At 49.4% G+C, this 24497-nt stretch overlaps 7 protein-coding genes across 7 annotated transcripts; 4 read left to right on the top strand and 3 right to left on the bottom strand.

The window, feature by feature from the left end:
- Positions 1 to 432: 432 nt before the first annotated feature.
- PSV08DRAFT_355673 (uncharacterized protein) lies at positions 433 to 3350 on the bottom strand (the record flags this gene model as incomplete). The annotated part of the gene is made up of 4 exons (XM_066092920.1): positions 433 to 1043; positions 1192 to 1645; positions 2988 to 3168; positions 3226 to 3350. The coding sequence occupies 4 exons, from the start codon at positions 3348 to 3350 to the stop codon at positions 433 to 435; spliced, it is 1371 nt and encodes a 456-aa protein (XP_065948234.1).
- A 455-nt stretch (positions 3351 to 3805) lies between these two features.
- Positions 3806 to 4663, bottom strand: PSV08DRAFT_251215 (heterokaryon incompatibility protein-domain-containing protein; the record flags this gene model as incomplete). The annotated part of the gene is made up of 1 exon (XM_014225330.2): positions 3806 to 4663. One exon carries the CDS (start codon positions 4661 to 4663, stop codon positions 3806 to 3808), a length of 858 nt encoding a protein of 285 aa, XP_014080805.2.
- A 5170-nt stretch (positions 4664 to 9833) lies between these two features.
- Positions 9834 to 11285, top strand: PSV08DRAFT_330040 (uncharacterized protein). Its single transcript, XM_014225329.1, has 3 exons — positions 9834 to 10138; positions 10195 to 10682; positions 10759 to 11285. The coding sequence occupies exons 1-3, from the start codon at positions 9887 to 9889 to the stop codon at positions 11033 to 11035; spliced, it is 1017 nt and encodes a 338-aa protein (XP_014080804.1). The 5' UTR covers positions 9834 to 9886; the 3' UTR covers positions 11036 to 11285.
- A 351-nt stretch (positions 11286 to 11636) lies between these two features.
- On the top strand, positions 11637 to 15202 carry PSV08DRAFT_187546 (allophanate hydrolase subunit 2-domain-containing protein; the record flags this gene model as incomplete). The annotated part of the gene is made up of 7 exons (XM_014225328.1): positions 11637 to 11818; positions 11886 to 12334; positions 12488 to 13453; positions 13551 to 14336; positions 14368 to 14555; positions 14598 to 14925; positions 14979 to 15202. 7 exons carry the CDS (start codon positions 11637 to 11639, stop codon positions 15200 to 15202), a joined length of 3123 nt encoding a protein of 1040 aa, XP_014080803.1.
- A 559-nt stretch (positions 15203 to 15761) lies between these two features.
- On the bottom strand, positions 15762 to 18424 carry PSV08DRAFT_374042 (uncharacterized protein; the record flags this gene model as incomplete). The annotated part of the gene is made up of 3 exons (XM_014225327.1): positions 15762 to 15777; positions 15825 to 15988; positions 16037 to 18424. The coding sequence occupies 3 exons, from the start codon at positions 18422 to 18424 to the stop codon at positions 15762 to 15764; spliced, it is 2568 nt and encodes an 855-aa protein (XP_014080802.1).
- Positions 18425 to 19349: 925 nt separating this feature from the next.
- PSV08DRAFT_412121 (uncharacterized protein) lies at positions 19350 to 21601 on the top strand (the record flags this gene model as incomplete). Its single annotated transcript, XM_014225326.1, has 3 exons — positions 19350 to 19696; positions 19872 to 21405; positions 21478 to 21601. The coding sequence occupies 3 exons, from the start codon at positions 19350 to 19352 to the stop codon at positions 21493 to 21495; spliced, it is 1899 nt and encodes a 632-aa protein (XP_014080801.1). The 3' UTR covers positions 21496 to 21601.
- Positions 21602 to 22176: 575 nt separating this feature from the next.
- PSV08DRAFT_209125 (HCO3 transporter family-domain-containing protein) lies at positions 22177 to 24326 on the top strand (the record flags this gene model as incomplete). Its single annotated transcript, XM_014225325.2, has 1 exon — positions 22177 to 24326. One exon carries the CDS (start codon positions 22177 to 22179, stop codon positions 24064 to 24066), a length of 1890 nt encoding a protein of 629 aa, XP_014080800.2. The 3' UTR covers positions 24067 to 24326.
- Between the last annotated feature and the right edge of the window lie 171 nt (positions 24327 to 24497).

Below are 24497 nucleotides of genomic sequence, written 5' to 3'. Positions count from 1 at the left end.
AACTGTTATTCATGGCATTGGACAAGTTTGATTGGTCAAGTACGAAATTGGGACATTGTAGTTGGGATTCTGCAATCTTCTTTCTCTGGTGACGTGAGACAAAACGATTTGCATTGCATCATTCAAACTCAATTTTGTTAACTATCTGTAGATAAAACACGTCTCTATTGCAGCCTTTCTCAGCACTTCGATTACGTTCTGACTTTTATCACACTCAAAAGCTAGAGGTAAAAGACTGAATTATTAAATAACAAGTACATCTTCTAGAGTTGTGCAAGCAGTTATTGTTTCATATTTTGTTGATATTTCATACACCCAACCAGCTCTAGTGAAAATTTATGTTAGAGAGATGTGAATTACTTGAGCGAAATGACAGCGTTGTCCAATCATTATGTGATCTTCAGGAACTACAACCTGCTCTCCCAGAAAGGCTTATGAGATGCACCAAGTGCATTCATTATGCAGCCTTTGGAAAACAGTGAGGACGCTCTCGGCATTTGGCCAGTATTCGGCCATCCTTTCGAGCAGCCGTGACAGACGACTCAAGCGATTGATCGACTCTATCGCGACCAAGTGACCACCCTTTCCGATGGTTGTACATATGTCATTCACCGTCTGGTAACCGACAGCGGTGGCTGCTCCAACGCCAGTAAAGGCACATTGTGCGATGCAACCCATAGTCGCAAGCTTCTTGAATGATATCAAGATGCCGTGCGCAGAGACTATGCTTATTTTTTGACTGCTCGCACTGGTGGAAAGAGTGCGGTGGAAGTATGACAGCATGAGGTTGTAGTGTATACGTAGCAGACATGAGATTGAATCATCGTGGTCTGTGGATGCTGTCGAAAGACCTGCTTGTAAGGCCCAAACTGCAAGGCGGGTAGTGATCTTGCCGACGTCGACTGGCTCTGTGCGCGGGGGGGCATTGGCTGATAAAACGTCAACACCAATCAGCGCTAGCTCTAACATACGATTCAAGAGATGGAGTCTGGGATCCAGATCTGATGACACGGCCCCTGGTAGGTGGAGGTTTGTAACCTCCTCTACATTCATTAGTACTTGATCAATATCTTCACCTCTGACAGTGCATGGCCGGCCCGTCTCGAGCGCCGAAAAGGCATCTGAGACGAAAGAAGCCCACCAGCAACGTCTGTACGTACCTAGTGGATACCCAATGAGGCAGCAACGAACTCTTCCGATGTGCACCCAAGCCACACCCAACGCGCGCTGCTACACCAGACCAATACCACGGTCCAGAGGCTACCGTATCTCCATCGCTTACATGCCATGTGAATAGGAAAGGAGCTTGGATTAGTTGGGCACGGTCGTTCTCGCGACGGAGGTGATATAACATGCTCGCGCGGCGGAATAGCACACTCTTCACGGCATGGCAATCTTCGGCAACCAAAGGGTGCGTACAGCTATGAGCGCCAGCAAATAACAATGCTTGGAAGAGTAGCAGATGGGGTGGATTCTGGGGGTTGCTGTATGAATCCATAAATGCTGATTGTGATATGATTGGGAAACTACGGTGGACGTTGTCAAAGTATGCCTTTACCAGGGCATCTCGTACTTCTTGTGCAGGGAGGCTTGACACATCGGCAAGAATGTCTCGCGAAAAGGCGAGAGACTCGGGCGCAGGAGTCTATTGGGGAAATGTCCTAATGGGTGGATACGGATAGTGGCGGGCGGTTTCCAGCATCGTCATCTCAACGCTTGTGTCACCATTGGCATGCCAACCATAGTCATGCATTTGGGGCACAGATGTGCTCATCTCACCTAGAGACAGTGACAAGGAGTTTTCTGGCAATATGCGCAGTGCCAGATGAAGGCGAACCAGTTGTGCAAGGTCGGAGAAATTGGTGCCCGTGTATGCAACTCGAAAGGAGTTTTCTGGATCGAAGAGATTCCAATTCTAGGCAGTTATGCCTTCACCAAAGAATTGAGAAAGGCAATTCCTGGCGCGTCCCAAACGGTCTTGGATTGAATCTGCAGCGCCATCCTGCTCAATGGCGTCATGCCCATTCGGGTGCGACGGCAGAGTGGGAGGATTTGATGATTGCTCCTGCTGTGATGTTGGCGTGATGACTTGAGGGCCCGTTTCTTGAGTACGCCCACTAGTTACTTGGGATGGCTCATCAGCACAAGTGCTGATGCGAGAAGATCAAGTCATTCAGGCAAATGTCTCGTCTTGAACCGTTGCATTTCGTACCGACAAGATTTTCGTAGCTTGCGGCAGACGGAGCAGGACGTGCGGTCAGGCAACGCGCTCAGACACTCAGCATACTAACCTTTTTCCGAAGATGAATAAACACCTCGTAAGTTGTAGTTAGCTCTTTGTCGAACACGATCCATTGTAAACCAACGCGATTGCTCCACGAAGCGCAGCCCCTCACAGCGTAGAAGTCAAAATTAGTATGGCCCTAGCATGTGCAGACACTTGCCTAACTCAGAAGTTAGTACAAGTGAGCGTACGGTCACAGATTTTCTATCCTTCTGTTTTTATCTAATAGATACATATCGGTTCCCAGCAATGTTGGGAAATAGTCTCGGCAACTTCACCCTCCATAACGCCATCAATGTAAGAATCCCCAACCAACAAGAACTTGCGCGTGTTCTTTTGTCGCAGCACGAAGGGGACTGTAGCACCGCCTAGGAGATACAACTCATCACCGATCTGACTACAGGCCGGTACAAGCCCAAGATAACCCTGTTCTGTGACAGCGATGCGCCGGTCGCGGCATGCCACCAGTGCCTGATTCTTGTACAAACCAACAGGATTTGCTGAACCAGGCATCAAGTACGGATTATCAGAGGAAATATCGGCCACCACGGCCGCGAGTAAAAGGGCCGGGTTCTCAATGGGCTATGTTGTGACTGTCGCATTGTCCCGTTGTAGTCGTCACCCGTGATGTGAGTTATAGCAACCGCATGTTGGGTTCCTGGTAAAGTCCTAATTTTTCCTCAAAAACAGCTTCGTGAAATACCCGCGCTGAGTCATTGTACCACTGGAACCACTGGAATAGGGTTTCTTCCAGCGCAATACCCATGGCGCCGCCAATTGTTGAAGGCCCATTCACAGTCTCCGCACTCTCAATCGTTGCCGTTTCCTTCTCTCCTGTTCTCATATCCTCGTCGCTTTTGCTAAAACTCGTGATATTACCTATGCTGTGCCCAATATGCGTGATGAATCATTCATTCGTCTTATACTCTCCAAGCGCCTACATGATAGGTGGTTTGCCCTTTGAGGCGTTGAAGGGCTTCTTGCGGATGATGGATAAGACGGCAGCACTTGTGATGTCATGTGCCAGCCAATCTGGTACCCAAGATGGCAGTGCCGTGTTTTGCATTGTATCCTGCTGAAGCTTTTGTTTGCGAGAAATGTCAGCAAAGGATGGCAGCGCAGTGCGATTGGAAAAGTTGAATTCCGTAAGATGTAGTTTGCGAAGTGGTAGAATAGTTCTTCAGTCGGCCACGCGTATTCCGGCTCAAATATCTCTTTTGCCAATGTCGGTATGTATCAACATGCCTAAAAAGCCGACAACCTTGTCCCGTGGGTTTGAAACTCTGCAATCTCGCGTCCTCCACAGAAGCTGCATAGGCTTCAGCCTCCCAGCTTTGAACTCCAACCTGATACGTGGATATGGTCGAGAAGTCCCATCATCTAATGATGCTGCATGTTTATTATGGTATGTTTATTTTGCAGCATCATGAGATGCAATGCCGATACTATATCGTTCCACTTGAAATTGAAACGCCCATATCGACAACGAATTTCGTTGGCTAAAACGGCTTCTTGAATTTTTCATGTTCTTTGCAGCCAAGAAGATGTGAATATGACACAAAAGTGGTGCCATTCGACATGACTGAATGGCGGTAATCCAACTCGTTCCTGCAGTTGCTCATCAACTAAATCCTCCACACGCTCATCTAGCATTTTCCTGACCACGCAAATTCGAAGCGTCAAGTCGTAACCGACAGAATACTCCATTGGCGCGTCTCCGGAATCAATGAAGACAATCAGTGCGCCCCTGTAGATGTCGTCCATTGATACTAGTTGTTGATTCAGCTCCGTTGCTTCCATCTGGTTAATGCAAATAGCGTCAACCCAAAGAAACTCCGGTTTCTCAACCCAGTCGCTTCTGCGGCGCTTAAGGCATGCATTTAACGAGGCATTGATATCAAGCCTTTTACCATTGCATATAATCGCGTGGTCAAAGACCGGGCCACACCAATCGTATGAAAGAGCGCCGAAATTAGGACAGTGTGGGTCACCGAGGTTGATGGTGATGAGATCCGTGACCATAACATCTGATCTGAAGACAGTCGGATGAAGTCGCAGAACGCGAATCTCGCCTGAATTAGAGTTCATGGGAGTGTATTGAAAGTCGTCTGAGGGGGGTTGTGTTGGGTTGTTTTGCACTAGTGGCAGGTCATATACGATATGATCTCCAACGGTTGCACGATATGGATTGTGGCCAACTTGCAGTGGCACAAGTTCAACAGGACCATCCCCACTGCAGCTTCCGTCACAGTGCTCGTGTAGCTCGCATGTGATATTTGAAACTGAGATCGCCGCCATCTGCGATGCAAAGTTGGCTGCAGCCTGCATCAACCTTGGGGTATTTTCTCGATCCTGACCTTCCGGCGTGTCTGCGTCCATGACTGAACGGGCGTGTAGATGTGTCTTTTACGTAAAAGAAGCTTTGGGAAATGGGGGCCAGGAGATGCATTATTAGATTTGAATGGAGGACAAAATGAAACTTTGTTCTCAAGACTTAGCTGAGAGCAAAGACCTCTTGAATGAGTACAGGCAAAATCCAATGTGATACAAGTCTTACGCGCATCCCAGGCTATACGCATCATGAACAACTTCATTCGTTCATGAGACGCAACCTTAGATGCTGGCTGGTGTTCAGCGATGTAAGGCTGTGGGGGCTTCTATTGATTTTGTGCCAAAATCCAATAGGAAGATACAACGCTAGGCACGTTGTGCATGAATTTATTCAGGTGCGCCTTGTCATGATCATTTTTGTTTTAGGGTGGGGCCGTGTATCCTCGCTGGGTAGTATACAGCCTAGAATGTGGCGAGGTGCGGCTGATGACACAGCCAGGACAGTTGCCTATCTACGATCCCCGACAGGATTAAGGTCGGAATGGATCTTGATACTAAATTTCTTGGAGAGCTTGCCAACCTCAATCCTAACCATATGGTTGCTGCCGACAATCTGTTCTGGGTTGGTTATTATTATTTATTATTATTATTTTAGTTTAGCGTCCTGTGTCAGCCGGTAGGCTATATAAGACGTGCAGGCTAGGCCTACAAGTATCTACGTAGTTCTATCAATTTAGTGTTGGTGGGGGAGGGGTTTATCTAAATCGAGGTGAGGCTCGTAGCCTATTATAGAGGGAGGTAGAGGGGGGTCTTGCGGGTAGAGGTGTTATGTAGGGTAGGTGTAGGGCAGAGGCACCTAGTATAGGTGTAGCCCTAGTTCTCAAGGTTTCCTTCGTACCAGGCTTGTGTTGCAGCCTTCGTTTCTTCAATAAAGGTAATTGTAGCCTGTATGCCTATGCTCGTGTTTAGGAGAAAGGCTAGCGATAGAGGGTCCTTGCTAGCCTCCTGCATCTTCGTCCTAGCCTCCTTGTACAGCGCGCAGTTAAGGAGGATATGTGCAGCGTCTTGCGTAGCTCTATAGTTACAGGGGCAAACCTTAGAGTCTACTTTGCCTCGCTTGAAGAGGAAATCTCTTAGATAGCAGTGTCCTAGCTTGAGCTGAAAGAAAGCGCTAGAGGCTTCTCTGCTAGTAGGAGGAGTGGCAATCTGCTTCCTAGTTTTCCACTTATACCTTGCGGCGTAAGTAGTTGGATTTAGAGCAATAGCTTTTCTCCTATATTGTCCTAGGTAGCTAAGCCACTCTCGCTCGCCTAGCTGCTTTATTCGTGAGCCTATTATAGCTAGACTTGTCCTGCTAGAGCTAGGATCTAGCTTTGTCGCCTCCTTTGCTAGCGCGTCTGCTTTCTCGTTTCCTATCACGCCTTGGTGTCCTGGTACCCACTGTATAGTAGGTAAAATGCCTTTTTCTTGTAGCTTCTTTGCTGCCTTACTACATCTAAGTTGCCATTCTTGTCCTGGCTTATCAGAAGCAGTCTGTAGTCTGAATATTGCAGCCTGATTGTCTGCATATACTCTGACTTCTAGGTAGTCGTCTACTAGATCGACAGCTTTCTCTAGGCCTAGGGTAATGCCCTCTAGTTCTCCGTTGTAGACTAGCTGGTTGTATCCTATGTTAACCTTCTCATGAGCTATGAGACTAGCTCCTTGGTAGAAAGCTACTCCTACTCCTATTCCCTTGCCTTCCTTTGTAGCTGAGGCGTCTGAGTAGATGGATAGAAGGTATTTGTCTTCTGGTCGCTCCTTATGGTGCTTTGCTTCGATTTCCTTTGACTTCTTAGATATATTGATCTTGTAGGGCATTGTAGAGCTCCAGGGCAAGGAGGCGTAGTGCTGAATCTTCTCACTGTCGTCCGATAGAGCTGTTGAGATAGATCTAGTAATACGCTCTAGCTGCTTCCCCTGATTACTAGTAATAGCAATATTAATAGGGTGGCTAGGAGCTAGCTTTCTTGCTCTAAAGGCGTATTGTCGTAGGGCGTTATTTAGCCTAATTCTAGGAGGAGATAGCGCTGCTTCTACCTCGCTGGGTATAGCTGGCGAGGTTCTAAAGGAGCCTAGGATCTTCCTACAGGCTTGATTCTGTAGCTTCTGCCTCTGGTTAAGTGCTGCCTGCTGCTCCTTCCAGAAGATTTGACAGCCATAGTCAGCTACGCTAGTAACGCAGGCTAGGTAGAGCTGTCGTACTGCTCTAGGCGAGAGGCCTTTGTTTGAGTTTGCTAGTCTGTTAAGGCGGTAGAAGGCTGCACTAGCCTGCTGGATTCTGATGAGGCTGTGGTGCTTGAACTTCAGGCTACTATCAAAGTAGACGCCCAGCCATCTTACGAGTTCTTTAGACTTTACTATTTCCTGATTTGGTAGAGTAAGCACTCTACTTTGATCTTTTCTCGATCTTGTCCAGTTTACTAGTTCAGTCTTTGAGCTGTCGAATTGGATGGCTAGCTCCTCTGCTAGTCTAAAGAGATTCTGAATCTCCTTTTCTAGTAGCTTGATATTTTTCCTTACTGACGTAGATGATATCGAGATCTGGAGGTCGTCTATATAGGAGGAGGAGTAAGTGCTCTGGCTATTCTGAATCGATTCAAACAGCGGTTTTGAGTAGATTAGGAATAGGATAGGCGAGGCTGGGCTTCCTTGAGGGGTACCTGTTGCGATCTCCTTTGGCTTCTCTGTTTGTCCATCAAAGGATAACTGTAGGACCCTATCTTCGAAGAAGGACTTTGTCCAGGCTAGTAGACAGCAGGGTAGGCCTTGATCTTTCATTGCTTCTAGTAGCTTGTTTTTTGAGACGTGGTCGAAGGCTCCTTTAATATCAAGAAAGATAGTAGTAGTAATCTTTTGCTTTCTTTTCTGCTGTTGTATATTGTTGTAGAAGAGTAGCGCAGCGTCGATAGCGGATTTCTTCAGTCTTCCTCCTAGTTGAGAGGGGTGGAGTAGATCTGTTGTTTCCGCTAGTGCGCCTAGTCTCCTAGCTACTAGCCTTTCTAGTACTTTACCTAGACAGTTTAGGAGTGAGATCACCCTATAAGCCTTAGGGATTGAGTAGTCAGGCTTGCTTGTCTTTTTTAAGATGACTCCCTTTGCTTTTCTCCAGCACCTTGGGTGGTAGCCTAGGTTGAAGAGAGTAGAGTATATCCTAAATAGAGCTTCTGGCTGCGCTAAGTAGACCTTTCGGATCACCTCCTGGCTGATCAGATCAGGCCCTGGTGATGTAGCCTTCACCTTGCAGCAGGCAAAGTGGAGTTCGTCCTCTGTTAGGGCAGGCCAGGTCCACCTGCCGTCTCCCCTGACTGGGTTGGTTAGTACTAGCCAAAAACGCAATTACCAGGTTTTCTTGGCAACCCTGGCTGTTGAATAACCAGCGGAAAAAGTTCACTTCTCAACGCTTGTTTAATGAAGCAATTGGTTGCAGTTATTGATTACAGATTTGCAGTGAGAAATCGAGCAATTTATGTGGTCGTTAATACGATTATGCACTAGATCTTCCATTAGCAACAGAGTTATAGAGGACAAAGTCACGGTGACCGTTAGTCACTAGCTGGGTCTCCCTGGACACCAGCTAGCCCCACATTAGAATGCGCCCCCTTCCCCGCCCCTTAGATAATGACCCATTACTTTCTCGGAGAAAGTGTCCTAGGGGTGGTAGAGCCATACAGGGATCCCCTCTACAAAGCCTCGCGGGGAGGGGGGCGGCTTTCTCCCACTAGTTACACCTGAACCACTTATATAAGCCCCTAACCTTGGGGTTGCTATACTGACGCTAATTGGCTGCTATCCTACACGTCTGTCTAATCTATCTGAAAACAAAGTCCCTGGGACGTGGGTGATCTAGATTGATCTAAGACTAGTCTAGTAGGTAACCAGCCATCTTGTGGCACTTGACACGGCAGCTGCCATGACTGAAATTAGCCGGGGCGGGCTGCCCTATCACTCGCCAGTCAGAGCGGGTGGTCAGCCAGTTAGCTACTATGCTACTAGTAATATCAGGCGATGTTCGCTAAAGTAGGCGAGCCAAATTTCTCCGATCTAAAATAGTCAGCTTTACTACAGATTCACAATACTCTTTCGCCCCTAGACAATTCCTCTGCTATCATACAGTGCCTTCTTTTACGTATTTCTCTTCCAAATAGATGTATCTATCTTCCTCGCAATAATTATGCTCGCAGCAATATTCGTCGCAATTGCAGCATGCGCTGGACTTTATATGCTGCAATGTGGCTAGGCTTCGCGAAGTACTTGGGCCCTAGAGCGGCTTGTAGGCCAGACAGTACTAGCATTAATTCACGGCTCCTGTTCTAGCTGGCTATACATATCTTCAACGCCTTTCCTTCTGACCCTTTTTACTTTCCACTCTCCCCTCGCCTCTCCCTGCATCCAGGTTGCGGCGACTTGGACAATGACTAGCATTGAGGAGATGACTAGAACCGGGATGCAGGGGACAGGAGTGCAGCACCGCTCCCATAGGTCGAAGCTTTAGTTCAAATGACTCGAGCGGACAAAAACTGCTCGCTTAACCAAACACGGGCGGCTTGGCTAGAGCTGAGTTATATGTGCCTACAGCCTGAGTCAAGCCTAATCGTCAACAGCTCGCTCAGTGCTAGCACGTTATTACTGCAAATTAGAAGCTCCACTTACCCCAGAGACTGGCAGAACCGCTGATCAGTGCCTCTCTGACAGCTAATCTTGATTTCTCTATGCAAACTCTCGCTGTATACTAGCTTTGCGATATTGTTTGTTCATGAAAAAAGGGCACATTAAACAGAACGAATAAGATGATAGATTTAGCCCTCGAGATACGGGTTGACGAGAATAATCACGACTGCAACGCTAGAGCAGGCTCTTGCGCTCTAACCTAGCCAATACTACTTCTTTCGAGAATTACTTAGCCTTACTATATTTCGGCTTCGTTTTCATCTCTTATCCAATAGTTTGTCCTTGACGCTGTTAGCATTTCTGTCACAATGCCTCAATATTATTGTCTCTGAAATTATAGAAGGCGCAGGCAAAGGACGAAATAGTTCTAGCCTGTATGCAGTCCCGTCATGAAAGGGCAGGGGTAGACGCAAATAGAGTTCGAGCTACTTAGTAAGAGTAATGCCAGAGAACTGAGTCATGGGCCAGTGAGTCCAGTAAAGGATGGCATGAACCCTTCTCTGCTACTAAAGCCCACTTTTCTGTCGAATTTTCTCTAGAGTTTGCTAAACCATTGCTACCATGTCGTCCTCGGATTCTGTCCTTCCTTACTTCGAACTCAGCTGGTCCATATTAAGCAGCTTTGATTTACTACATGTTGTCGCTGCGTTATTGATTGTTCCAATAACGGGTGTCTCGACGCTGTGGGCCGTGCCCGTTGTGTGTTCTGTCGCGTCATCTATCGCGAATGGTTTGTGTTATATAGCATACTACTCTGACGCTTCTACAAACTCAAAAGTGCTGGCAGCTGCTTTTGCAGACATGTTTTGGTTGGTAAATATATAGCAAATTCAGGTTAATATGTCTGCCAGGATCTAACAATATCATAGATTCAAGAAGCTGGACTGCCATTTTACAGTTACGACATTCTCCGACGATTTCTACAAGGAAAATCCAGAATCATTTTCTTCTCACTCTTCTGGTTTCTTATCGTATCTACCCTTGCCTTCCGCGGTGCTATCCTTAGCCAGAGAGTTCTGGACATTCTATCTAGCAACACCACTAGACAAGCCCTCATAAATAAGCTTCATATCGGCTATTTCGGCTCCTTGGCTCTCCTTGAAATCGTCAGCGCTTTCTTCCTTCTTCGCATCTTTGTCCAAGGCAAGCGCCAAACTCGAATTCTCCCCTCAGGGAGAAATCTTTTTAAACAACTCATACTCAGCACTGAGGTCAGAGTCTCCTCATTAGCTATTCTTGGTATTGGTCGAACAATTACATATCACTTCCACACCACGGCGCAGAGCGCTACCAATCTAGCTGGCGAATTAGATCGCTTCCTAGTAGCGTGTCAAAATTACTTCCCTGTAATTATGTTGTAAGTGCCTACTTCTATTAGACCTTGTAGCCTCTCTCACCAGGAGCGATTGATACTGATATACTACTCTTAATAGAATCGACCTCTTGACTACCCGCATCGCCAACGCCGAAGACACTAATAGTGCCACATCAGCTTATCAAAGATCTGCTGCAGGCAATCCTGTCACAATAGAGCTCAACCGGGTGAACAACGAAGCGCGTAAGGACATAGATCGGCAAACATTTGTGCGGATTAAGCCCGATACAGACAAGCAGAGCTTAGAGGATATCACAAAACCATGCCAGAAAGCTATTTTAAAGTCAAGCACGTTCACTGTGGAGCGAACGGATGTAGTAGTGCATCAAGTTTAAGAGGTTACGTCTATATCCTTTTATCTATGTCCACGGCAGTTGAACGCATATCTGTAAACAACGATACGCCGTTCGGATGGATCATCAATAGACTTTTAGTTCACTGACTGTGAATGTGACAGTGATTTTTCTACCTAATACGAGGCGCGATTTACACCCTATATCACGATAAAATAGCTTGGCGTGAGGTTCTCTATCTATATCTAGTTATTTTGTACTCTCCAGATAATAATATCAACTTCTCCAAATTGCGTAAAATAGGCTTAATAACAGGACTTACTTAATGTCAAGTTTTGGATCAGCCACATGGCGAATAATGCTGGCTATTCGCTTGCGCAATGCAAGAATAAAGAGTAACGAAGATAACGAACAGGTCTGAGTGCAAAATCTGAGCTATACAGGGTATATTTCAGTTAATCGAATGACCTTAACTAACCAAGGATAATCCTAGTTGGCGAAGTGTAATTCGTATTCTAGATTGCCTTCGATACACGTCCTACCGCATGCAGGTATGCTATTTTTTACTTGCGCTAACATATAGGTAGCGGTTAGATTGGAGTTGCTTATCTAAGACCCCTATCCAACCCCAACCTCTACCCATATGCCGACCTATGGCACATTCGGAATCTCTCCCAACGAAATTTTCCAGTCCAACTACCATGCCAAGGCAGAGTGCAGCAAGAAATTAGCTGGCCCTGGCCATAGCTATCCCCAAAATATCTACCGTAACAGCTTAAAATTGTACTCATTCCATAGGGTTAGGGGGTGGGGGAGGGTTGTAGGGTAAAAAATTAAAGTCGCGCTTTGAAGCTTCATATTGAGTACGTTCAGCGTAAAAAAAGGGACGTAGCGCCGGAGTCCTTGTGGTCCCCGGATCAAGTGGACTTCTGAATGATTCCAATGATGCAGCAACGGCAGCGTCAGCTATAGGCTACCCCGTGATGCTCAAGGCCACTGTTGGTGGTGGTGGCATGAGTCTCTTGATTTTTCGAGACGAGAATGAAGTACGCAAGAACTTTGAGACTATGCAGTCCAGTGGCTCTTCACTCTTCAAAAATGCGAGCGTGTTCATAGAGCGTTTCTACCCCGAAAGTCATCATATTGATGTCCAAGTCTTCGGAAACGGGAAGGGAAAAGTGATCAGCGTCGGTGAGTGTGAGTGCTCAATCCAGCGCAGGCATCAGAAGGTTATTGAGGAATGTCCTAGTCCATTTCTAGAGCAGAAACATCCAGATTTGCGGCAGAAGCTTACCGCAGCGGCTATTCGATTAGGAGAAAGCATCAAATATGGACCTGCAGGTACTGTGGAATTCTTTGTGGACGACCATACCGGCGACTTCTTCTTCCTAGAGATGAACGCAAGGCTTTAGGTGGAGGATATTATCACCGGGCTTTGCTACTAGGTCGATTTGGTTGAGCTGATGTATCGTCAAGCTGATCGCCAATTATAAGGACGCGGTGGGATTGACGCGTCCGAGCTTGAGGCTCTGCAATCCAGATGCATCAAGCCATCCCGTCAACCTATTGAAACCAGGGTATACGCAGAGAAACCTGCCCGAAACTATGCCCCAAGTCCCGGCCTGTTGCAGCAGGTCACTTGGCACGAACCGCCCGGCACCCGCATTGATACTTGGGTGTACGACGGTATCGTAGTCAGCGCAGATTATGATCCACTACTGCCGAAAGTCATGTTCTATGGAGCAACAAGAGACGAGGCTCGCGATGGTATCCAGACTATCCTTGCGAAGAGCTCACTTTGCGGGCCACTGATCAATCTTGACTTCTTGGCCAACATTGTGCGCGATCCAAGGTTCAGATCCGGAAACACTACCACCAAACTCCTGAAAACATTCAGCTATACAACCAAGGCTATTGATGTCATTTCAGGCGGGTTGTATACACTGATTCAGGACTACCCTGGGCGACCAAGAGTTGGACGTGGCTTTGGGCACGCAGGTCCCATGGATGAAATCGCTTTTCGTGCTGCTAAAATATTGGTCGACAACCACTCAGGTAATGAGACGCTTGAGATCACTTTGATCGGGCCTGATATCCGTTTCCTGTGTGACGCCTCGGTGGCATTGTGTGAACCACCAGTGACCAGCCTTCTTGACGGAAAACCTATGGCTCAATGGTCCAGATTTCATGTCCCCACTGGTAAGAGGGTCACTATTGGAAAGTTAACGGGTAATTGTAGAGTCTATCTTGCCGTTTCCGGTGGCTTCCCTCATATCGTGGAATGGAGCGGTAGTAAAGCTACGTGCCCCATGGTCAACATCGGCGGCTATCAAGGTAGACCACTAAGAGCTGGTGATCTTTTCTCCATCATCGAAGCGACTGCTGAATTCATTGCTGAAGATGTTTGCTGTGCTCGAATGTCTCAGACCTACATACTATACCTCCGACTGGACTGTCCAGGTCATGCCAAGGCCTTACGAGACAGGTTTCATGACACCCGAAGATATCGAAATCTTTTTTTCATCGTTTTGGACCATCAGCCACAACACATCTTGAGGAAATATTCGATTGATCGGTCCTCGTCCAAAGTATGCACGCACGAGCGGGTGTGAAGGGGGAAGCCATCCAAGCCACGTTACTGTCATCGGAATCGATCTCTGGAAGATCGGCCAATTACGTCCTGGGGATGAATTTCGCTTCAGGAAGGTCAATCTCTCAGATGCCTTGGAGGGCAGAAGAAGGAAAGAGAAGTTTCTTGCAGGACTCACTTCGGCAGTAGCGTCTCGATCATGGCAAAGCACTCCCAAATTCGAGTCCTTCCTTGGCGAACCCTATGTTGGTACCGGGGATGATGTAGCCCTAAGCATTGAACCCCAAGGAAATATACCACGAATCACTCATCGCGTTGGGGCTGATAACTACGTACTCTTAGATTATGGCGAGGGCGACTTTGATCTGAACCTAAAAGTCAGAACTCTGGCTTTGCAGAGATTCCTTGAGGATGCTACTGGTCGCATATTCTTGAATGAGAGCGCTGGAGGTGCCATTGTACAGACGGTCAGCTGTGGAAACTCTCTAACACTCTTCCATGATGGCTTAAGGCTGAGCCAAGCAGAACTTGTCAAGGGGCTGGTTTCCATCGAACGCACGTTCGGAAACATGCGATTAATGTCAGTTCTCAATCGCCATTTCATACTTCCTGCTACTTTCACACACAGAAAGCTCGAAGATGCCATGGACCGATACATGACTAACCAGCGCCCTACTGCCACATATATTCCAGATTCATTCAAGTACCTAGCTGAGATCAATGGCATGTCGCCAGATAAATTGAAACGAGCAGGTTCCCAACATCCGTGGTGTTGTTTTCGGAGTCGGATTCTTTATGGCTTTGCCAGTGTTGCTTGCAGCAGATCCCCGACAACGTCTGAGATGCCCAAAGATGAATCCCAGTGGGACTTACATCCCTCAAGGCTGTTTGGCCTGGGGCGGAAGCGTAATTTCAACGTATCCGGTGGATGCTCCAGGAGATTATATGCCCATAGGGACGACGATGCCTGGTGTAGACATCTTTGGGACCAATTGTGGCTTCACCAAAGAATAGCCTTGGATCTTTCAGGACATGGGTACAGTTGGGTTTTACGAAGTCACCGAAGAGGAATACGATGCTGAGATGATGAGATTCAAATCAGGAAGCTACAAATACAAGATGGAAGAGAGCACCTTCGACTTGGTAGAACACAATGAACTACTGAAGAGTACCGCTGAAGAAGTAACTTCACTACTAGAAGTATGCGGCAAATTCCAAGGCGAGATGGCTATCAAGGAGAAGAAGATTCCGCAAGAGTGGCTGGAAAGCAAAGCTGCGACAAATGTATCCCAGGACGGCATAAACACTGACGGGAAGCTTTTTTCAAGATCATTGTGGATCTGTGACACCCGATTCCCGTCGTGCAGATCTAATACTGACAACATTGGATCCCAGCACCCACATCCGTTGAGTCTCATGTGAACGCCAATGTTTGGAAAGTTCTTGTAAAAGACGGAGACGTCATAAGGGCCAGACAGAAGCTGGCTATCCTCGAGGCTATGAAGATGGAGATCGATATCTGTCTGGATGCTCACATAGAAAAGGCTACCGTGAAGAAAGTGTTAACCCAGCCCAGCGATACAGTAGCCGGTGGAAGACCGTTATTTGCCGTTTCATAATTTTAACAACGGTAGCTTAGACTTGCATGTTTATGATTCACGCCCAGACCCTTACTATTCAAATACCAAATTGGTTGTTCAGTGAGCTTGTGCGTTACCACTACATCTACGAAAACGTTTTTACCCAGGTAGTGCAACAGTTATCACCAGTGTTGGTTTCAATAACACTGACCGCAGCTACTGACGTAGTCACGACTGAGATCAGGGTCATGAGTCTCATTTCTCGAGATTCATGTATGTGATGGGGCTGTATAGCTGTGATATTCGCGTTTAGGATATGTGATTCAACATCAAACATCCCACATTTAGTGGAATTGAGTTTAACGAAGCCTCTACGAAAAGACGAAATTTTGACTTTGATCCAAATACAGTAGGAAAGTGTGAAAAGTTAATTCTAAAGTCACGTTGTTTCTCGCATGACTTCCAGAACATTGAAATATGGAGTCAAGAAACAAGGGTATCTAATGAATTAATTATGTAATTGCTAAACCGATAGTAGCTATAGTGCCTGACTTGTACTACTCTTGCTATGCATGTACTTATACAGACCTAGAAATCCTTAAGTACTCCATCCTCTCGAAAAATTAATACGCACCCAATGCAAGAGAAGAGGAGGACTTACCGATTACCACGACGTCCTGGCAGTGGGGGTGGTATGAGTGGGTTGCCATAGGCGTCTGTGTTGAGGGCTGTGCGGCAGTCGGGACAGTACCATTTTGCGCGGCGGGAAGGTATATCGTCTTCAGTCATGTTCATACAAGGAAGATGGAACCATTCTCTATCGCACTGCGAGTCGTTAGCTGAGACGATGCGGCTCTGCAAACGTAAGCTTACATGATTATCGCACGATATCATTGCTCCATAGCTGACATCGTCACAGATACAGTATTTTGGCTCATCTGGATCAATGTCATCTGCCACTTCCGCCTCCTCTTCCGTCTTCCTCTTTCTTTTGTTTTTGCTACCTTGGGCGCGCTTGACATTGGTGACGGTCTTCTGGCCATTTTCAGCAGCAGTGACCTCCCCTTTTGGGGGCGGTTTTCTTCGCGAGCTAGTGCGGGTAGGTGCAGGAAGCGAGGGGTTTACTGTAAGAGAGGATGCAGGTTGGCTAAAGACACTATGACGACGGGTTTCGCGAGTGATCCTACCTTGTTCATTTGGTTTTGGTTCTTCGCTTTGGGCTTTGGGCGCGGGAAGATGTCCGCGGGCGGAACGAGGACGCAAGGCTGGGGGCGCAGAAGTGTCTGGACCAGGTTCTGGTACTGATGTGGGCGTCTTTGAGGTCTTGAGAAGCTGAGGAGCCTCGGGCGGGGTATGTGCTTTTGGTACAAGCGACTCGCGACGAGACCTCGTCGAAGCTGCTGTTGTGGCGGCCAGAGCAGGAGCTGGCGCAGGGACAGATTCATGATCTGGAACTTGCGTGAGTGCTGGTACTGGGGACGGCGACGCTTCTGGCATAGCTAGAGACCTTTCAGATAGCGCTGGCGATGTCCCCAGAGGCGTCAATTCGGGACTCAGCTCAGGACTTAGCTCTCGTAGTGCAGCCCTATAAGCTTTTGGGGTGCTTGGGCCGGCCGTTACAGGTGGCGCCTGTACAGTATTTCCATCGACTGTAACATTGGTAGATTCTACAAATGGTGCAGGAGCATTCGCCAGCGGAGAATGAGCAGCAGAAATGGAGAGATCTCGCGGCGTGGACACAGTGGAGCCAGGAGTTGGTATCGGTGAAGAAGTGGCATGTGGTGCCGAGGCGATGAGCTGTAGCCGTGCGCGCTTTGATTCTGGTGGTTTTGTTGCGCTGTCTTGAGTGTCTACAGATGCTTCTCGCATGACTTCAATAGAGCCATCCGTGTCAAGGGGTGGAGATGCGTCACGTTTGCGTTTGGTGGCGAGTCTGGTTATTGACTTTCTCTTCTGGCTTGTAGGTGAGGTGACAGTGGAGTTGAAGTTTAATTCTTTGAGCCCATCGGCGGCCTCTTTGATCTTTTCGGACGCGCCGATGAGCTCTTGAGCATCCTGCATGGCTTTTTGGCGTTGTGACGTGCGATCGAGTCTCTTTCCATCCTCGGACGTTACAGGCTTGAGGCGAATGCTTACGGGGCCAGTCTCATCTTTCGCTTCCTCTTCGGCAGGCTCGGTGGGCGCAGGTGGGTTTGCCGGTTGTGGAGCATGCGAAGAGACGGTTCCCAGGCCAGAGGTAGTCATGATCTGTTGCAATGTTTCGGGCTCCTCATCAAGGAAGGGTTCGCCGGTGGCCTCGCACCGAGCCTTTTCCCTTTCGTAGTCGGCCTCTGTGCGGTGCTTTTTCTCGAGTTCGCGAATCATCATAGTCTGGCTGGGCGTCCACACGGCATTCTTCTTCATTTGCTTGCGCAAGACAGCCATTTCATACTCGGTCAGCTTCTTCCACGGCGCCCACTTGCTCCCCGGCTTCGCGTCAGCTGGTGGAGGAACAAGCTGGGCGAGGGCATTGCTGGTAGATATTCCGGCTATGGAGCTGTGTACGTTTGTGCCCAGCACACCCGCAGCACGCGCTCGGCCGCCGGTTGGTCTCGAATGCCTGTCCCTGTCCTGTTTGCGCCTTCGGGGGGATGCAACATGGATAGCTGATGCGTCGTCGGAATCGTCTGAAGAGTCAGATGCATCCCGGGCTCGACCGCGGCCTCGAGCAGTAGTGGTCTTGCGGTGGCGATGGCGCTGGCGCGAGTTGCTGGCGCCATGGCGGCCGGCGTCAAAGTTGAGGCGCAGATGGGCAGGGCGTTCGTAGTTTCGGTATACGGGGCGGAGCGCGGTGGGAGAGACTGGTGGAGGCGTGGGATCGCGCGAGGGAGGCTGAGGTTGGGCCTGGAGCTTCCGCTTGATGACTGACGAGCGCTGGCAATGGCGGACGGTGACCTCGTACAGGCGCGAGGCCTCGGTGTAGGCAAACTCGCGCTGGTTGATGGCCTTTTGGAGGTGGTGGGCGATTTGCTTGCGCAGTAGGACGGGATCAGGGCGGTCTTGCTCAGGCAGCGTGGGCAGGCGGCCATACTGGACCGTCAGCTCGTGGACCTGCTGGACGGCGTCGGCGTAGGTGGAGTCGAGGTCGGCGATGAGGGTCAGCGAGCGCACCAGGTCCGAGGGAAAGAATTCGGTGTAGTCGAGAAAGTCATTGACGGTTGTCTGGGCGTCTGGATTCGGGGCGGGTTGGGCCATGTCAGGCGCATCGTCGGCTTCAGACATGGCGCATGGCGGAGAGGTCGAGTGGTGGGAGGCTGGCGACGCACGCGTCAGACCTTGCAGCCACGCGTCAACTAAGTCGTTGGTGAGAAGCAGCGCGATTGTGAGGGTGCGGGATGCGGGATGCGAGGAGCGATATGCGCGGGTCGTGAAGGGCTGCCGTTGCTGACCTGGTCGCAGACGTTGGAGGCACTGGGGGGGTGTGTGTCTAGCCCGCTTTGGCCGCCGTCCACGCAGATCCCTCTCACCACCGAACCCATGGGGCCTGCTCCACCCCACTCCCTCGTCCCGTCTCTCGGCAGTCTGCATGTTGCTGAGTGTGTTTCCAAAGAGAGATACGCGTGGGTGTGTCTGTATGTTTCGCCATCTACCCATCTTTGGCCGAGACTACATTCAAAAGAGGCTTGCTGCCAGCAATCCTGCAGACACCGCTTTCTGCCTGCCTCGTCACCTCTGTACTCACCGACGCACCTCACCACACACGCCGCTTCACAGACTCCGCTCTGGTACAGCTTCATACTGATATGCAATGCCGCTATGGACCATCATGGCGGCCTTCTCCTACCATACTCGTTACCATGTTTCCTCGATCCACAACCATGTCCACAGGAACCGGGTCGTCGCATCCTGGCTACTTTCTCGTCCCACACTACATACTCGTACCCTCTCTTGACTTTCTGAGCCCCTGTCTTTCTCTACAGCTAGTTTTCTTCCTTGGCTAGCTTGAGCCATCTTGTTGCGCGCTGCTTTGTGTATAAGAAGCACTCTGCTCGCCCGCTCCCGAACTAGTTTGTCAGCCTGTTTGTTGGTTAGTGATAGTCGTTTGCCGTTTGCTCTTGCCCCATCCATCTGCCCAAACCCAACGCCCAAATCCAACCCTGCCCCACCTTCCTTCGCAAACCACCTTTACTTACACATACAGCACGCAATGGTGTCTGAGGAGCGCCTCGAGAAGCTGCGCGGGCTGACCAAGTCTGCCGTCGATGCCCTCCCTGACCGCCGCATCTCCCCAGATCGTATGTTTGACGACTCGGACTCCTCTGGTGGTGTGCTCCTCGAGCCTCACTTGCTAGACATGCCTCTCCCCCAACAAGATGTTAAACATCCTCCCACAACCAATCTTCGGCGTGGAGAATTAGCTTCAGCACATGACCATTTCACACCGATCCAAGCATTGGCCAAGTATCCATACACGTACTGCGACAAGAGCCACATGCAACCCATTGCCTCTGCTATTTTTGACCAAGGAAAGTTTTGGAACCGAGTTTGGGATATGTAAGTTTAATTTGACAACTACTACCTATCTTCACACATCCACTGTCAAAACATATGCCATGAACATCGGCCCCTCGCGAATGCCAGCAGGATGCCACCTAACCACCTTCCAACATGTCAACCTTTATCTTTTGTCTTCTTGCAATAGGCAAAAACAATCGGCTGACTCTAACAGTTACTATGTCTGGCCCACCGATTCTTCCAAACCTACCCTCGTGGTCCACGAGAACCAGGTTCAGGCTCTGCTTACCGAGATCAATCATCAGCTTCAACTTGACCTCCGTATTACCAATCACCAACGAGAGGAAGGCCTGGTGATACGCTTCCCTGACCATCCTCGGTGCTTACCAAGATATCTTGGGCGCTCACAGTCACGCCAGGATATCGAAGATATGATCACAATCACACCGAATGAGACATATCGAGCCGTTGGAGAACCCCCTCATCCAATTCTCCAGCCTGCCGAGTTGGAGGCTTTCAACAAGTTGATGGAGGATATTGCAAAAGTGCAGAAACCGAAAGGAAAGGCGAAGGCTAAGAGACAGCAAGACCGTTTAGCCAAGAACAAAACAATGGCGAGCCAGTTCAAGCGCGCGCAGAGGCATCTGGGGCTCCGTGAAGCTGAGCAAATGCACCCATCGGCAGAACCTAGATCATCTCCAGCTGTCGATTCATCTATGCCTGCCCCATTCATGTTCGAACAGTCTGTAGTCTTCGTTTGCGTCGATGTAGAATCGTATGAGGGAGCCCATCACAAGATCACTGAAGTTGGAGTCGCTACACTGGACACACGAGACCTGCAAGGCGTCGCACCAGGCGAAAATGGAAAAGCATGGAGAGAGATGATTCGAGCTCGTCACTTTCGCATCAAAGAGTACAAGCACCTAGTAAACCATCTCTACGTCATAGGACACCCTGATGGCTTCTTGTTTGGCAAATCCACGTTGATCTCGCTCAATGAAGCCGCAAATCATGTCGCGGCCTGTTTCCGAGCACCATTTGGGGGTGTGGACACGCCGACTGAGCAGTCGAATGAGAAACGCAACATCATTCTCCTTGGGCATGATACATTGGGCGATGTCCATTATTTACAGCAACTTGGTTATGATCCGGTAAAAGAGGGAAACATCCTTGAAGTCATGGACACGGCCACCATGTACCGTGTCTGGCACCGCGATCAGCAGCCCACCAAGTTAGGCAACATACTGGGCGATTTCGACATTGTTGGATGGAAACTTCATAATGCTGGCAATGACGCGGTATACACGCTGCAAGCTATGCTGGGAATCTGCGTCCGTGAGGCTACGAGTCGTGGTTCTCTAGACTCCGAGGAGATGCTTGAGATTAACCAAACTGCGGAAAGTCACCGCAGTCCACCAGTGCCGCATGCTGCCGATCTCACAAAGTTAACGCAGTTGGAACAGGCGGCCGTGCCACAATACGATGGCTCGTCTGACATTGGTATCTATAGCGAACAAGAACATGGTCATGTCCGAGGCGTCGTGGATATTTCGCGAAGAGAGGACAATTGCTGTGCTTCCAGCGGAGACTATAGCTCGTCCGAAAGAGAAGTGTACAATGGCTCATGGCACTGTCAGACGAAACACGCAGGGCTGGCTATGGAAGCGACTCATGCTCAGGAGCAAGGGCATTGGCAGGACCTCTTAGATGTGTCCGCGAACATGGCCAGCTCTGAAAACATTCCCAATGTAAGCTTGCAACCACCCCACGGCTCTTGGGACGCATTCCTTTGCATCGGAGAATTACTAATGACTCAGCAGGTGCAATACTATTGGTAAGTAAGGGACATGATGGCAATGTGTCGGCAACGAATCGGAAAGTGCTACCTATGGGCTCATGCGCACAATGTACTTCTCTTTTGGGTTTTCAGGTGCGGCTAGGCATGCAAGTAATCGTGGCCCGCAATTGAGATCAGAGCGCTAGTAATTGCAGCCAGAACACCTTCACGGTTTGTAGCGACATGGCAGCCGTTGACAAGTGACGTTAGCTATGTATGTGCAGCTCTCGACTTGTACGGTTATTAAATCTCGTTAGTGTGAGTGTGTGCCGTTCGAGTGTGCTACTAACCACGTACGTGGTGGTATGCGTTGACGAAGATCTGCCGGATGCGATTTAGCTAAGCGCGCCCGGTCACCGCTTTCTGCCCAAGCAGTTAGCTTCCTATTGCCGGAGTACGGCCGGGCTCATCGTGAGATCAACGGTTCTTCCACCAGTCCATTATTAACCCAGCTCGCCCGCCATTGCAATGGCGGGAAAGTTGCTTTATCGCGTTGCATTTTCGCTCAGGGCTCATCTCCCTTGACTTCCTGGTCTTTGTTTCGCTCTATTTATTCTTAATTTTGTTTTGCTACCTCGCGCAACGCTGCCTGGACCTGTTATGACGACGTGCCGGACATAGCAGCCTCCGAAAAGCCCGTTTCCTTACTGGATCACGAGACACAGTGAGCAACAGCCTTGCCATGCAGGACTCCACGCCACCGAACCGTTCTTCAGAGTTGCGCGGACCTTTTCTAGAAGACAGTGGAGTGGCAAATGACGACCATGTCAATCGCGACGAACAACAATTCAATGCATCAAGACAATCACCGTCTGCGAAGAAGAAGAGCAGCACATGGTGGAAGACGAGCCTGTTCAGCGGCATGATCCAGGATGTTCGTCGACGAGCACCTTTTTACTGGAGCGACTGGAAAGACGCATGGGACTATCGAGTCGTACCCGCGACCGTATACATGTACTTTGCCAACATCCTGCCCGCGCTCGCCTTTTCCCTCGACATGTTTGAAAAGACGAAGCAAAGCTTTGGCGTCAACGAAGTGCTGCTCGCCTCTGTGCTGGGCTCGGTCGTCTTCTCGCTCGCAGCAGCACAGCCGCTCGTCATTGTAGGCGTTACGGGCCCGATTACGGTGTTCAACTACACCGTGTATGACATCATTGTCCCGCGCGGCACAAACTACTTTGCCTTTATGGCGTGGATTGGTATCTGGTCGCTCATCTTTCACTGGATTCTGGCCGTTACCAACTCGTGCAATGCACTGCGCTATGTCACGCGGTTTTCCTGCGACATCTTTGGCTTCTACGTTGCGTTTATTTATCTGCAAAAGGGCATCCAGGTCCTGACGAGGCAGTGGGAAGTCAGCGATGCGTCGGCGTACCTGTCCATTGTGATTGCGCTGCTGGTCACGGCCGTGGCATACTTGTGTGGTGTAATTGGGCAATCATCGCTGCTGCAACGCCATGTAAGGAAGTTCATCGAGGACTACGGTACCCCCTTGACCGTGGTATTCTTCACGGGCTTCGTCCACATTGGCAATATGGCAGGTATCGAGCTGCTCAAGCTGCCTACATCCAAAGCCTTCTTTCCCACGACTGACCGCGGATGGTTTGTTCATCTCTGGGATATCAGTGTCGGCGACGTGTTTCTCGCTATCCCGTTTGCCATTCTGCTCACCATCCTCTTCTGGTTCGACCACAATGTATCCAGCCTAATTGCACAGGGCACGGAATTCCCGCTCCAAAAGCCAGCAGGGTTCCATTGGGATCTGTTTCTCCTCGGTCTGACAACTGGTGTCGCCGGCCTCCTCGGCGTCCCTTTCCCCAATGGCCTCATCCCGCAAGCCCCCTTCCACACGACATCCCTTTGCGTGACACGCACACTCTCCGCCAGTGACCAAAGCGATGACGATGACGAAGCGAACAAAGGCCACAAGCGCACCGTAGTCGACCACGTCGTCGAGCAGCGCGTGTCAAACCTTGCCCAAGGCCTCCTTACACTCGGCACCATGACCGGCCCTTTACTCATCGTCCTGCACCTCATCCCGCAAGCCGTCCTCGCAGGTCTCTTCTTCGTAATGGGCATCCAAGCCCTCGAAGCAAACGGCCTCACCCTCAAACTCCTCTTCCTCGCCCGCGACCGCCATCTCACCCCCAAGTCCGAGCCACTCCTATGCATCCAGCGCCGCTGGGTCATCTGGGCTTTCGTCGGCCTCGAACTCATCGGCTTCGGCGCCACATTCGCAATCACCCAGACCATTGCTGCAATCGGGTTTCCCGTCTTCATCCTCCTGTACATTCCCATGCGCACATGGCTCATGCCACGCTTTCTTACACCAGATGAATTGGCCGTCTTGGATGCACCGACCGCGAGTCCATTTACTATGGAGAGCGTGGGCGGGAATCATGGCCAGGTCGTCGCTGACCCACAGCCTGCGGCTGCGTTGCGGCTTGGTGATGAGGCGGAGAGGGGGCAGAGTATGTCGAGTGGAATTGTGGATGCTGAAGCAGGTAGGCGGAGGAGGAGCCTTCATACCACAAGGGGGGGTGCAGGAGTTGATGATATTGAGAAATCGTAGGCCTATTCGCCTACCTATGTTGGCGTTCTTTTTTTTTTCTTCTTTCTTCCTGGACATTTACAAGGTAAGAATAATATAGATTGAAGTGAGGCGGAAGTTATACATGGAACTGGGAGATTTTTTTTCTGAAAAAAAATAAAATTCTTTGTCTCCGGTTTTTTTTGGGGGGGTGCCCAATTGCTCATAGTCTAGTATGTATTGTTTTCTCAAGAAATACAACTCGCATCCTGAACGAGAGGACTGCCGCCTATTTACTCTTACAAAAGGATTGCCACTCTCGTCTAACAAAGACCAAAGATTATGCGACCAAAATTTCTGGCTGCAGATTCTCTCTAGCAAATCGAGCCCAAGTACTCTACATCTATCCCATGGCATATCATGTAGAAAAGGGGGAAGAGACTTGGTAGTTTCATAATCATGGCCATATCTTT

The sequence above is a fragment of the Bipolaris maydis genome (genome assembly GCF_028858645.1).
Source record: "Bipolaris maydis strain C4 unplaced genomic scaffold PSV08scaffold_14, whole genome shotgun sequence".
In the NCBI taxonomy this organism is placed as follows: domain Eukaryota; kingdom Fungi; phylum Ascomycota; class Dothideomycetes; order Pleosporales; family Pleosporaceae; genus Bipolaris; species Bipolaris maydis.
The sequence above is the reverse complement of the archived record's forward strand: the minus strand, read 5'-3'. Positions and strand labels throughout refer to the sequence as shown.